This window comes from Hydra vulgaris, chromosome 11 (genome assembly GCF_038396675.1).
Source record: "Hydra vulgaris chromosome 11, alternate assembly HydraT2T_AEP".
Taxonomy (NCBI): Eukaryota; Metazoa; Cnidaria; class Hydrozoa; order Anthoathecata; family Hydridae; genus Hydra; species Hydra vulgaris.
The window spans coordinates 40489091-40502500 of record NC_088930.1 but is presented as its reverse complement, the minus strand read 5'-3'; the positions used below and the strand labels follow the sequence as shown (position 1 = coordinate 40502500).

Here is a 13410-nt window from a genome sequence, read left to right as displayed (position 1 = left end):
AATGCTTGTAAATATGGCTTATTCTATTATCATAAGCAGTCTTCTCCGTTTAGCTAGCACTTTCGCGATGTCTTTTCACGCTTGCCCACATGCCCACAAAAACTTTGGCAAGTGCATAAAAAAGCGCCAAAAAAATAAAAACATTTTGTTTTAAATTGCAAACAAAAAAATTTTTTTTTACCAGTTTTTTTTGAAATTATTTTATCTAGTATTCTAGTATTCTTTTCAGATATTTTTATTTTAAATTAAGTAGCAGAAAAAAATGAATTTTCTAAATCACGCAGGTTAACTTAAAAAAGTCTATCCTGCCAGCATTTTTTTTTTTTGTGCGCTGGCATTAAATTTCAAACCGAGAAGACTGCATAAGGTATAAGTAAAGCTTGATTTTTTTCACAGCCCGGCTCCTTATTTTTGTGTACAATTTAAGTACCTATTTAAATTATGTTTAAAAAGAGAGGTAATTTTATATTTTATATATATATATATATATATATATATATATATTATATATATATATATATATATATATATATATATATATATATATATATATATATATTGTTAACCTTAATGTTTCCTGTTTACCCAGTAGATTTTTTTTGGATTCCTGTTTTTTTACTCCCTTGTTTTGGATAGAATCTTGACTATACTGCACCTTATGTGTTAAATGTTCTGTTAAATGATTGTTTTGAAGCAATAACATGTTCAATGTTTTTTGGAGTTTTGCTTCAGAGATTATTTAACTGTTATTTTTCAATTATTTTTTATGTTTGCCATGCAACAATCTTACTTTTCAGAAAAAGAAAGTTATATTAGTATTTCTGATAGTGCACTTATTAACTAAATTAACTTAACAAAGAAGGTGTCATCATCATAGAACACTGTTCCTAAACGCCATGTTTGTAAAAAGTTATTACCTTGAAAATTATTTTAAAAATATAACTGATCAAAAATAAGGTTATAAATTTTTTAATTTATAATTTATTTCTACTGTAATGAAATGGTTTAAAAAAAAAAGTTAATTTGTTAGATTTGAGTGCATTTAATTATTAGTTGCTTTTTTTCTGAAAAAATTTATTTTTAGGAACAACTAGTAATACTATTACCAGCTAGTTCCCAGATACCACGTAGCTAGTTACCAGATACCACGTAGCTAGTTACCAGATACCACGTAGCTAGTTACCAGATACCACGTAGACATAGAATGGATGAAAGATTATTCTAGAAATCTACTACACACTTGATTACTACGTTTTGCATAAAGTTTTCTGTTTTAACAATTTTAACAAGAATTAACATAACAACTTGACAAAGTTATATTATATTTATATTAATGATTTAACTTAACTAAGTTATTTTATACATTTTTTAATATTTATTCAGGTGGGTGATGCAGAGGTTTTAAAAAATTATTTTTATCGAGATGATGCTCTCCTTATTCATGAAGCTATTGTTAATTATGCCACTGAAATACTTTCTAGGGTGTATGGTATGGTATATTTCTGTTGTTTTTTTTTTGTCTGCTTTTTCTTATACATAAAATCTTTGAAATTAATAATTTTTGTAATTATATTGGTAAATTTTTATAAGGTTGTTATTTTTGTTGTTATTACATTTTAAGATACTCCTGAAAAGTTGAAAAATGATTATGAAATTCAAAATTGGGCATTTTGTTTAAGCGATGAAACTGATGGTGCTGGTATTAAGGTTGAAATTTTTTTAAATACTTTTTTCTTCTTAAAACATGTTTTTATCTATCTTAAATTATTGTATTATAACTTTTATCTAATAATTCTGTTAACATTATATTAAAAGATTTAGTTTGCAAATTGTTATTATTTACAGTTATGACTTTGTACCAATAAACAGTATAATTATTTGATCTAGTTTTGACTTCATAACAGTGAAAAGTATAATACAATATAGTATAGTATTTACAAAATAGTATAGTATTGTTTAAAAGTATAAGTATTTGTTTCAACCAAATAATGATTATGTCATATTTTATGATATCTCTTTTAAAAATAGAGAAGAAAAGTTTTCTTTTGTTTTTTAGAAGGGTTTTTTTGGAGAGTAGAAGTTTTTTACTTTTAAAACTTCACTGTTTGCTGACAATTTTTAAAACTAAAAAAAGTTTATTGGAGTTTTAAAAAAAGTTTATTGGAGCGTCAGTTTTTACTTTTTCTCTCCATACTTCCCAGTTCTTATTTTTCTACGGCTCAGGTGAGTTGTTAAAAAATAAAGTAAATAAATAAAGTATATTAGTAGAATATAGTTGATAAATATGATAATGATTTTAGTTGTATTTTAATTTTAACTAGTAACTTTATCTTAAAGGGAGTTTTTGGAAATGGAAAATTTGACGATTTAAATGATCTTATCAAGACTGTTGCTAGTGTTATCTTCGTCTGTAGTGTTGGCCATGCTGCTGCTAATTTTTGTCAATATGATGAATATGCTTTCCCACCAAGTTATCCAGCAATGTTAACTGGCAAAATACCTTCTTCTAAGGTATTGTCTTTGTAGCCTTTTATGATGACTAAAATTTTTTGAATTTACTTAACAAAAGGGTAAGTCTTGGCTTAGTTAATTAGTTAAGGATAAGTCTTGGTAAGTCTGGTAGAGTAGTCCCTGTAAGTCTGGAAGTGATTGCTATACCTCAAAAAAAAAAACTATTTTTATCCAGTTAAAGTTTATCAAATTGGCAATTTGTTAAATTGCAGGCTTTCATAGTCATGTAGGTTTCTTATATACATTAGAGTTTTCCCAAAAGTAAAACTAATATCTGGTATCAAGTTAGATTTATTTCAATTTTGCTTTTAAAGGAGAGATATTATTGGTCATCAAATTGAGATCTAGAGAGATCTGTAAAGAGGAGTAAACAACTTCCACAGCATTTAGATGTTATATTTTCCTTTTCAGATTAAGTTATTTTTTTTTATTTTTCTTAAAAAAACTTTTTAAAGATAGGATAGATTAGGGTAATATGAGCACCTTGGTAATGTGAGCATACTTAAAGATTTCTTAGATGTAAGCAGTGAAGTTAAAGTTGCTTTGTATTTTTTGAATCGCCATTATGTGGTGATAATAGGAATTAGTACAATTAATGTAAATTTATATGCAGTAATTAGCGGCTATCATCTAATTAAAATGCTGTTAAATTTTTTGCATTGTTAAAATAATATCGTCACGCTTGAATGTATCTGTGGCGCGAAATTTTGGTGCTAAAATAATGAAATTAATTTTTTTCATTAAAAAAAATATGTTAGCTAAAAATCCAATGCATTTTTGTTTTGTTTGAAAAACAATGCATTTTTGTTTGAAACACAATGCATAGAAACATTCAGTTTTGATTTTATTTAAAGATGCTATTTTTGGGTAATATGAGCATGCTCAAATTACCCAGTGTTTTTCATTGAAGTTACCTTGTTTAAAGTCTTAATATAGCAGTGGTTTTAATTGCTTTTTGAATAAAAACAAAGCATAGCAAAACTTTTAATATTTTAACAATACTAAATATTTTTCTCTAAGTTAAAAGTTTTGAGTTAATAAAATTTAAAAAAATAGCCAACTAATTTTTTTTTTGAGGAAAACGGTATTTTTTTAACAAAAAGTGACTTAAAATTTGATCTTTTAATGATAAGTTTTGTTAATTATGAATCATTATATTCCAAAAATTAGTTCTAATTTTCAGGTTGGTAAAACTGGAATTAATGTTATTTTTTGGAGCTAATTCAAAGTGCTCATATTACCAAGTGGTCTGGGTAATATAAGCACTTTTGCGACTTTTTTAAAACTTTTTTTATTAAGAAAAAATTTCGAGTGCCCAAATATCTATATGAATCAAGAGTAGGGCTCCCTTAAAATTGTTTATTCGCAAAAATTTTGGATCCAGTATAATTATTTTTGAAAATATTCCAACTTTCGCTTAACGTGCTCATATTACCCTAATATACCCTACCACTTTTTCAATCTTCCAAATATGTATAACAATAATTGCTTAGTTTGAAATTGAAAGTAATAAAAAGAAAGAAAGTTTATTAAAAAACACTGAATATAAAAATTTATTAAGCGCTGCATTAATTTTTCTCCTTCTTTTGATTTATGAAAATGTTTAAAATAGTAAATACGAATGTTTGCATAATCAACTAATGAAAAATATTTTACATGTTGTTAAGGTTTGTTAAATGCATAATACTTAAAAGGCACAATACTCTTTTTTATTCTTTCTTTGCAACTTATTTTATTTCTAATGTTCCAAATATTGCAATAAAATGAACTCTATGGGATGAGGTTTTTACTTGACGGTTATGTTTTTTAATATCAGTATTAGTATAGTATTTTACAGAACTGCATTTAATTTAGCAATTAACTCCTGTAATTTAAAATTAATTGGGACAAGGTTGTTTTTTGTTTCAGTAATGACATTTGCATATCTGCTTCAAAATGCTCTGGCAAGGAAGTAGGTTGTGCCTCCATATTTGATTTTAAATGAAGATATTTCAGGTATTTGTAAAAGATCTCTAATATTCAGGTATTTGTAAAGGATCAAAAGAGTATTTACTTTATGGTTTAACAGCTTTAGAAACCAATTGGTTGATTTGCTCCAAGCATATGTTTCCCAAATGCAAACCTGGCTTTATTATTAATAACATTTTCAGATTTTTCGGACATAAAAATGCAAGCTCTAGCTGGCATTTCATGGCATTTTCAAGACCAAAAATAGATGGTGGGCTCATGTGAATAGGTGTAGAACTGTATATATATTTTTTAACATAATTACAAAACTGCCAAAATATTTTCACAAAAAATATCATTAAAAGTGTTAAAAAATATTTTAAACATTAAAGTGTATTTATTCAAATCACAGAAAAAGAATATTTTGTTGACAACAAAAATTTGTAAAACTATGAAATATTGAGTCATATAAATAAAAAGAACAGTTACAAAACAAAAATATTTATATTCTTAGCTATTCATCCGTTGTTCTTTACAGTTACAAAGCAACAATATTATATTATTTGCTATTCAACCGTTGTTCTTTAATTTTTTTTTATTATGTTCGTATTTAGTTAGCACTACATACTTTATTCTGGTTTGAAATTTGAAATTCGAAAAAATTGAAAAAAAAAAAATTTGCATTTGTGATTTATTATTTATTATTATTATTTAATATTATTATTTATTATTTTATTATTATTTTTATAGTTGTTTATTATTATTATTTATTATTAACTATTGCAAATAGCAACAGTTAATAATAAATAACACAACTACTAGTTTTATAGAACGTAAAATTAAACAAGAAGTAGCATCTTTTATTAAAATTCTAAATAAAGTCTTAGTTTTGTTATGTGAATTAACTTTAACTTTGTTTATACTTTTGTATTTTTCATATTAATATTGGAGAAGTTTAGATATTTAGAAGTTTATATAAATATTTCATATTTCCATTATGGTATCTTGTGTGACTCTTAATTTTTTTAAATTGTTAGTAAAAAGCAATGAATCAACAGTTTAGTTTTCTTTGCAGCGTAACAGATATGAAAATCTTTTCTAAAATAAAAGGGTTATTGCTATATAATCAGGGGTTTAGAAGCAGTCCCTGTAAAAATCATTAGCATATTTATTTTTCATATAGCTAACACAGTAAATTACAATTTGACTTCACTCAAACTTCCAAATCAAAGTTCATCTAAAATTTCGTAAACATTGAAAATTTATTTTAAGCATAACAACAACAGTTGCACAGTAACTTGCAAAAACTAAGTTTACTCCATTTACAGCTTGAATTTGATTATATGACATGGACTAAAGTTAATACTATTCTTTTATTTTTCTATAAGTCAAACTAAATTGCTTTATATACCACTGGCAATCTCTACTTAATGCCAATCTTTACAGGACTTACCCTATAGTTGCCTTTTTTTTAAAAGGTTTGTTAAAAAATATATAATTTGTTAATAAATGAAATATAAAGTTGAGACAAAAGTAAAATTAAAATAATTTTTTGAAAAGTTTTTTCAAGTCAAATTTAGTTTTGTTATATTTGACATTTGTTTTATTTCAATTAGTTTATGTTGTTTTATTAAATGTTTTATTATTTTTTCCTAAAATTTTTTTTTTAAAGGCTCCTTTAACAATGCAAGACATTATTGATCAGCTTCCAAACAAAGAAACCACTTTGGATACAATGGCAGTTACAAAACTGCTTAGTGAAAGAGGTACCAATGAATTAGGTACTTTTGAAATTCAATATCTGTTTAGACCTGAAGATGTTGCTGCTGTTGAAAGGTTGTTGTTTTTTTTTATATTTATACAGTTTTTATTCACTTTTTTATTAAATTTATTGAAATTGTTTTGTTGTTATAATGATAACTATCTTTTAATATTTTCATTTTTAATTTCTTATAATCAACTTTTTGCATTAGGTAATGTAATGATATTAATTATATCATTAAATTACTCAATAGTGTACACAAATTAAAAAAAAAAAAAACGAAAATTGAAAAAAAAAGGTAGCAATAAAATTTATAATAACGACAAGCTTTTTCAAGTAATTTTAAGTTTCTATAAAAAAAACTTTTATATAGAAATTTGTATTTATATTTCTTTTACATTAACAGTCATCATTCATACCAATCATCATTCATACCAAAAATTTTAATTTTTTTTCCCAATGCTTTTATTAACTCCTCGTCTCTGTGAACATCAAATCTCACAATCAATTTTTGTCTGTGAACATCAAATCTCGCAATCAATTTTTGTCTGTGAACATCAAATCTTGCAATCAATTTTTGTCTGTGAACATCGAATCTCGCAATCAATTTTTGTCTGTGAACATCAAATCTTGCAATCAATTTTTGAGTCACTTCCTGATGATAAATTTTCTTCAAGTTTTGCATACATACTCTTGCTTGATGACAACACAATATTCAATAGTTAGTTTTGCAATAAGTCAAATAATTTAGTTAATTTTAATTAACTTTGTTTTTTATATGGGAAGAAATAAAAATTTTAAAATAAGTATTTTTTTTGTTATATGCGCGTTTAGCGTATTTGTTAGCCAAACAGAAAGTCTGCGTTTCGAAACCCGCCTCTTCCTGAATTAATTTTGTTTTTTACACACGTATACAGCCAAATATTAATAAAATAAAATAGTAATATCAGAAAAATTGATTGCAAAATTTGTGTTTTAATGACATATAAAAGCATTGGGTTTTAAAAATTTGTTTTTAACAAATTTTTAAAACCCAATTTTTATACAAAAACTGCTTTACAACACCTATTTTGATACCAACAGTTTGCAACACTGTAAAGGGGTTTTAAAAAAAATGTTAAAAATCTTTAATTTGCTTAGTTCAATTTCAGACTTTATATTTTTATTTTTTTGATTACAATTTATAAGTTTAAAATAATTTAAAAAACTCAAACTTTTATTATTAATTAGTAAAATTATAATTTATTAACTAATAACATGTTAATGTAAACATTTTCACAATTTGTTGTTTCTTTTATCATATACATGTTTTGTCTTTTTAAAAAATAGAAAAACTTTATTTTAATAGTTATATATATAATATTTTAATATTTTACAGTATGGATTAAAATTATCTCAACCTTGCTACTGCTAAAGTACAATCCAGTGCAATCTACCACTTGTCATGTGCTTTGCAGGACATGCCTTTTTAGGAAAGGCTAGAAGCTATAACTCTGACTTAAAATACCTACTTGCTTTTTGGCCCATGGTTAACAGATAAGTAAAGGTTAGAGACACTGCCTTTAATCTTTACTTAACCATACTCATCTTGAGCCAATATTAACTGTATCTGACTATGGTCTTGTAGAAGACAGTAGTTGGATACAGTTTTTATTTTTCATGTTTGTTTTCTTTATTGGGTTGCAAATAGACCTTGCCTTTTCCCTTATCTATTAGCCAATTTTGTTTTTATTGATGACTTGCTTATCACCCTGAATTGCTTGGCTCTAGTAACACTACTCCTGCTGGCTCTCAAGCTTAAAACTTTTGTCTTTCTTATTCTTTTATTCAGATAGCTAAATTTGTGACATTTTCCAGACAACTCACTTACCTTTACTCCATAGTTAGTGGTTCTGATTTTAGTTTTACACAGTTTCTCCTTATCCTCATTTATGTGATTCAAATCATGCTATAGTTTTCCAAAACTTTTGTTGTACATCTTTTACATTAGATTCACCTTTGTATTTTTTACAACTAATTTAAGACTTACTGGGATTTGTTATGGTTTTCTTTGTGGTGATCCTTGGGCTGATGATTTTAGTCTATGCTGAAAATTTTGCAGATTTTCTCGACTTTAAATCAATGAGAAATTCTTCTCATTGATTTAAAGTCAAGTTTCACTCTACCCCATAATTTTTTTTCTTCTTCTGCAGCTGCTATATCTAATCATAATTATTTCTTTTATATACAAGAGAACATCTCTCTGTAGAACAAATGTCTTTATATCATTGCAAGAAATCAATGTAAAAAGATGATGCAAAGGTCCAATATTTGCAGAATACTAAATCTCTTATTTCATCTCAGTAGTTAGAATTTATAGACTTTAAGAAAATTTTTAATAATGTCATTAATGAAACCAAGTTTTATATTCCACCTCTCAAACATGGATCTGATATTATTATTTCTTCTAAAGATAAGACAGAGCTATTTGCAATAGCTTCCTTTTTATCATCTCTTGAATCTAATAGCCACACTCTTCCTGTTATCCTAAAGAAACAGGTTAATTTATTGTTAGATATCTAAAACATCTCCTGTCACGGTCTTGTAAGTAATGAGAATTTAGAGAGAAGAGAGTTTCTTTTGTAAGACTATGACAGTAGTGTTTTAGATTTTTTGAATGCCAAAGTATATCTTGAAATATAAACATTAGCGCAATAATTGTATCAATTTTTGCGCTAAAATCTTGACAAAAATCTATTGCATATTAAATCAATATTAAATCGATTGCATAAAAATGTTGCCCCGCTACTGACACTTTTTAAAAAAAAAAACTTATTCAGTGTCTTAATTAGGTTTTAATGCACTGCTTCTTATGTTTGTTTTGATATAACAACCTGTGGGATCTTCTGCTGAAAGGATCTTCAGGATCTTCAAGATACTCCATGCAATAGAACCTGATTATATGAAACTTCCTTCAAAGTAAATTTTTTTTTGCAAAAACATTATGAGCATATAATTTTAAGTGAAGCTTAACTAACTAAGCTTCCTTAAACTAATGTATTTTCTCATTGTAATATATATCAATTTTTATTCCAAAATAGCATTTAGCAACTAAATCAAACAAATGCTAACAAATATCAACTTGCTGAGAACAATAGTACTAACATATTGGTGTCTCTTGACCTTATGTCGACTGGTGGTCTGTAAGTTGAGTTTTTAAATGTCCTCAGAGTTTCAATACATTCCTGATATTTAATTAATTTAAACAAATTTGGCCCAGTTGGGTTCATCAAATCTACAAACATTATAGCCATGCCTGATAACAGTTTTTCCAAAAAAGTTCTTTTATCCAACTTTTATCAGTGAAGAGGAGATCAACAGTTTTACTTACATGGTATTATGTGGCTACCATGGTTATGGTATTCATAGTTACATGATATTTAAGTGGTGGAATTATGTTGATCATTTCTATAATTATTATCATTTAAAGTTTAAAATGCATCATAATATTAGATAACAATTAGTTATAGTCTAGTGGAAAAAATGATGTAACACAGTTCGTAACACCTATGATTTGGTGAGAACCTTAAAATAACTATGACAACTTCTACAGGTACAACCCAGCTCATCTAAATCTTCTGTGAACCTGAAAATATGTCTAGTGAAGACTCTGAGCCAGAATAAAAATATAACCTTTTAGATCCTCAACCAATTAATTAATCAATTAATCAGATTGAACTAAATGATGGTAAGTTTTAAACAACATACCAAAATTGGTATATTGTTTAAAACAACATACCAATTTTGGTATGTTGTTTTAAAGAAAAAAGAATTGTTTACTCTGGAAACCAACATCACCTTTATTGTATCTGAGAAAAGAAGCTGTATTGTGTATACAACTTTGATGGTATTTTGCAACAGATGGGTTTAAAAAACTAGCGATCTAGTGTTTGGCTTTATTTTATAAGCAGCAGTAAAAGAAGATTAAAGTTTGATTTACTTCATAACGCTAACAACTTTGAAAGATTGTTTCTAAGATTATAAAAAAATTAATAATTAAAACCATATTTTAGTGTTAATTTTAAAATGCTTAACTTTTTTCTAGGTTAACAAAGGTGGTACACAAAATTCCTTTATTTTATTTGTTTTTGGGACAATTGTGACTAGCAACACTATTGATCACAAAAGTGTTTTGGTCAGCGCAGGAAGTGCTGAAAGCTGGTTGAAAAATGTTATAAACATGTTTTTTTTTATAGCCGAAATAACATCCACTACTTCATATTAAACTTAACATAATGAAATAGTTTCAGCATAAAAATCTACTTTTGTTTCAAAATCCACATTTGATTGTGTTTTATAGTAGTTTGTTACATATACAGTATGGAAAAAATTGTTATAGATTTTTAGAATTCTCACTAATTTTTATTATTTGAGGCACCCATAATGCTAAGTGGTTCATTGTATTTTATTGTCAAATGAAATCCATTTTGATCTGGTTTTATTCATTTTAAAGTCGTTTAAGGGCCAGACAGGAACTGTTGCTGAAATTTACCGGTAAATCCTGAAATATGTTAATTTGAGTTTGCCTCGCTTTCATTTTACTCTCTGTGGTGTACAAATTGAACTCTACATATCTTTAGTTTCATTTCTGAACAAATAAAAAAAAATTCTTCAGCAAAATTTTTGACATTTTTTATTAATTTTGAAGTGGTAGGAAAAAGACCTTAGTCCTAGAAAAAAAGAAAAAGTCTACGTATTGTGATATGGATTTTTTCCCCACATGATCTTTGTGGAGAGCATTAAAGTTCCCAACAAAGATCATGGTAATGGGAGCAATATCAATATATGGAACAAGCTGTCTACGTATTGTGGAAGGAATGATGAACCAGTGAAAGTATATAAAGGTGTTGGAGAAATTTTTGATTCATCAAATGGTTCCCTGATAGGGAATATATATTTCAACAGGATAGTGCATTATCTATAACATGGTTCCGAGAAAATGGATTCACTGTACTCAAATGACCTAGAAATTCACCAGATATAAACCTGATTGAAAGCTTATGGGATATTTTGAAGGACGAAGTACATAAAGTTCATATTGCTACAAAAATTCAATTCATAGAGAGGTTAATCCATGTCTGGTTCCACACAAGAGAATCGCCAAATTATGCAGTGATTTAATCATGGGCATGTCCAAGAGAGTGAAAGCATTGAAAGCTTCCAAAGGTGGTCAAACCAAGTATAGTAGTGGTCAAACCGAGTTTTAAAAACTTTGCTATATCTGGAATATCTATAATCTGTGGCTTTATTTTTATCTTGTGATTGTTTTTGAAGTAAAAAATTGATTATTATTTTAAAAATGAAAAATCCGTAGTAATTTATCCAGTACTGAATATTATTTTTTATTTATTATTTAGTCAAATTAGCAAAACTATATATTTCAAAAGGTAAATATGTTAGCAATCTCCCAGTACTTTTTTTCATAGTCAGAACCATAGAAATACTCAATAACCGTAAAAAAAAAATTAAGGAAGCAAGAATTGTATTGACCAGTGTTATTAAGCTTTTAACCTCAATTTCTAAATATACAAGTTTACAGTAAAGTGTTTGACTTGCTGACTAAAAGATTTTATGCGAAAAATAATAGTTTTTTGAAAAATTAAAATTTTTTTGTAATTATTTGCTTAAAAACGAATACGAAAGTTGTAACAAAATTTGCTTTTCAGATTTTTAATAAAGATGGTAAAAATTTCTTCAACAGATTTTTTAAGTTTTATCTTATTAGTTTATAAAATTTAGAAATTTATATTTCTTTATAATATAATTATATATATATATATATATATATATATATATATATATATATATATATATATATATATATATATATATATATATATATATATATATATATATATATATATATATATATATATATATATATAATATAGCTTAAAATATTTCTTCAGTATACTTTGATCAATATATTCTTTGTTCATTGTGTTACACACCTAGTCAAGGTACTTGTTAAACGAAAGATTTTTGCTAAAACAATAGTTGTAGCTTTCATTGTATGAATAATTGGTAGTTATATTTTGAAATATTAGTATAAACCAAAATATTGCCAACATAATTCTAATAATGATATATAATGAAAAATAATATTATTACTAAACAATTTGTGAAATTATAAGTATAAGATTTTACTTTGTTAGTCGAAAAAGACAAAGTGAATAAAAACAGTCAATATTTCATGCAGCTTGACAATTGCACGAAAGTTATAGAATGTTAGTTAAAACGGTAAAATTAAATTAAACAGATAAAATTGCTTTAAAAAGTTTTTTAACAAAAGTACATGATTATAGTGCCCCACTATTTCTTGCACTTGTTTTTGATGAAAAAAATTGCCTTAGATTAGTAAAAACTATTGTTAAAATTAAATTTAGTGGATTAACATCTCCTGCAATCATATAAATCTCGGCAATGTTATATAAAACCTCGGTAATATAAAATATCAAAATGAAAGTGAACTTTTAACCTTTTTTATTTGTTGTGTTAAACATTGTTATTTTTTAGGTTCAAAAGTGCTTTAGCTGAGATTAGTGATAAGATTAAAAAAAGAAACGAAGAACTTAGCACACCATACCCATACTTGGATCCTAAAGAAGTTCCGAATGCTATTAGTATTTAAAAAATTTGTTCAACATGCATATGCAACAACATTTTGATTAGCAATTTAAATTTATTTTGGATTTTTGATATGATGACTTAATTAAAGTTCTAACTGTAAAAGTTAAATTTCATAAGATTTGTATAAATTTAACATTTTTTTAATATTAAGTTTGTATAAATCTAATATTACTATAAATTTATTATTTTTAGTTGCCTGTTATCTTTATACTGCTTTTTTATAATGTTGCAGGTATTTATTGTAGGTTTTATTTATTTTCATGATTAAAATTTGAAAAAAATTGTGTTCGTTTTTCTCAACTTTTTCAAAGATCATTGAAAAATACACTGCCAAAGGCCTACAACAAAAGCTTTCTTGCTTTTATGTTGTAGGCCTTATGTTACTCGCTAATTTTATAAAAATCCTTTCGCGATTTAATTTAGGCTGAAAAAAGATTACTTATTTATAAAATTTAGAAAAACATTTGTAAATGGAATTTGTAAATGTTTTTCTAAATTTTATAAATAAGGTATAATTTATA

General features: G+C 25.9%; 1 protein-coding gene across 2 annotated transcripts in view; it reads left to right on the top strand.

Annotated features, from left to right (window-relative positions):
* LOC100213618 (polyunsaturated fatty acid 5-lipoxygenase) overlaps positions 1-13170 on the top strand; it is an 89592-nt gene extending 76422 nt beyond the window's left edge. For both annotated transcript variants that reach the window (XM_065811080.1, XM_065811081.1), the window contains exons 12-16: positions 1384-1489; positions 1622-1707; positions 2338-2511; positions 6131-6294; positions 12776-13170. In XM_065811080.1, coding sequence (XP_065667152.1) covers positions 1384-1489; positions 1622-1707; positions 2338-2511; positions 6131-6294; positions 12776-12890 — 645 coding nt within the window. In that variant the 3' untranslated portion in view covers positions 12891-13170. The remainder of the gene's footprint in view (positions 1-1383; positions 1490-1621; positions 1708-2337; positions 2512-6130; positions 6295-12775) is intronic.
* The last annotated feature ends 240 nt before the right edge of the window (positions 13171-13410 follow it).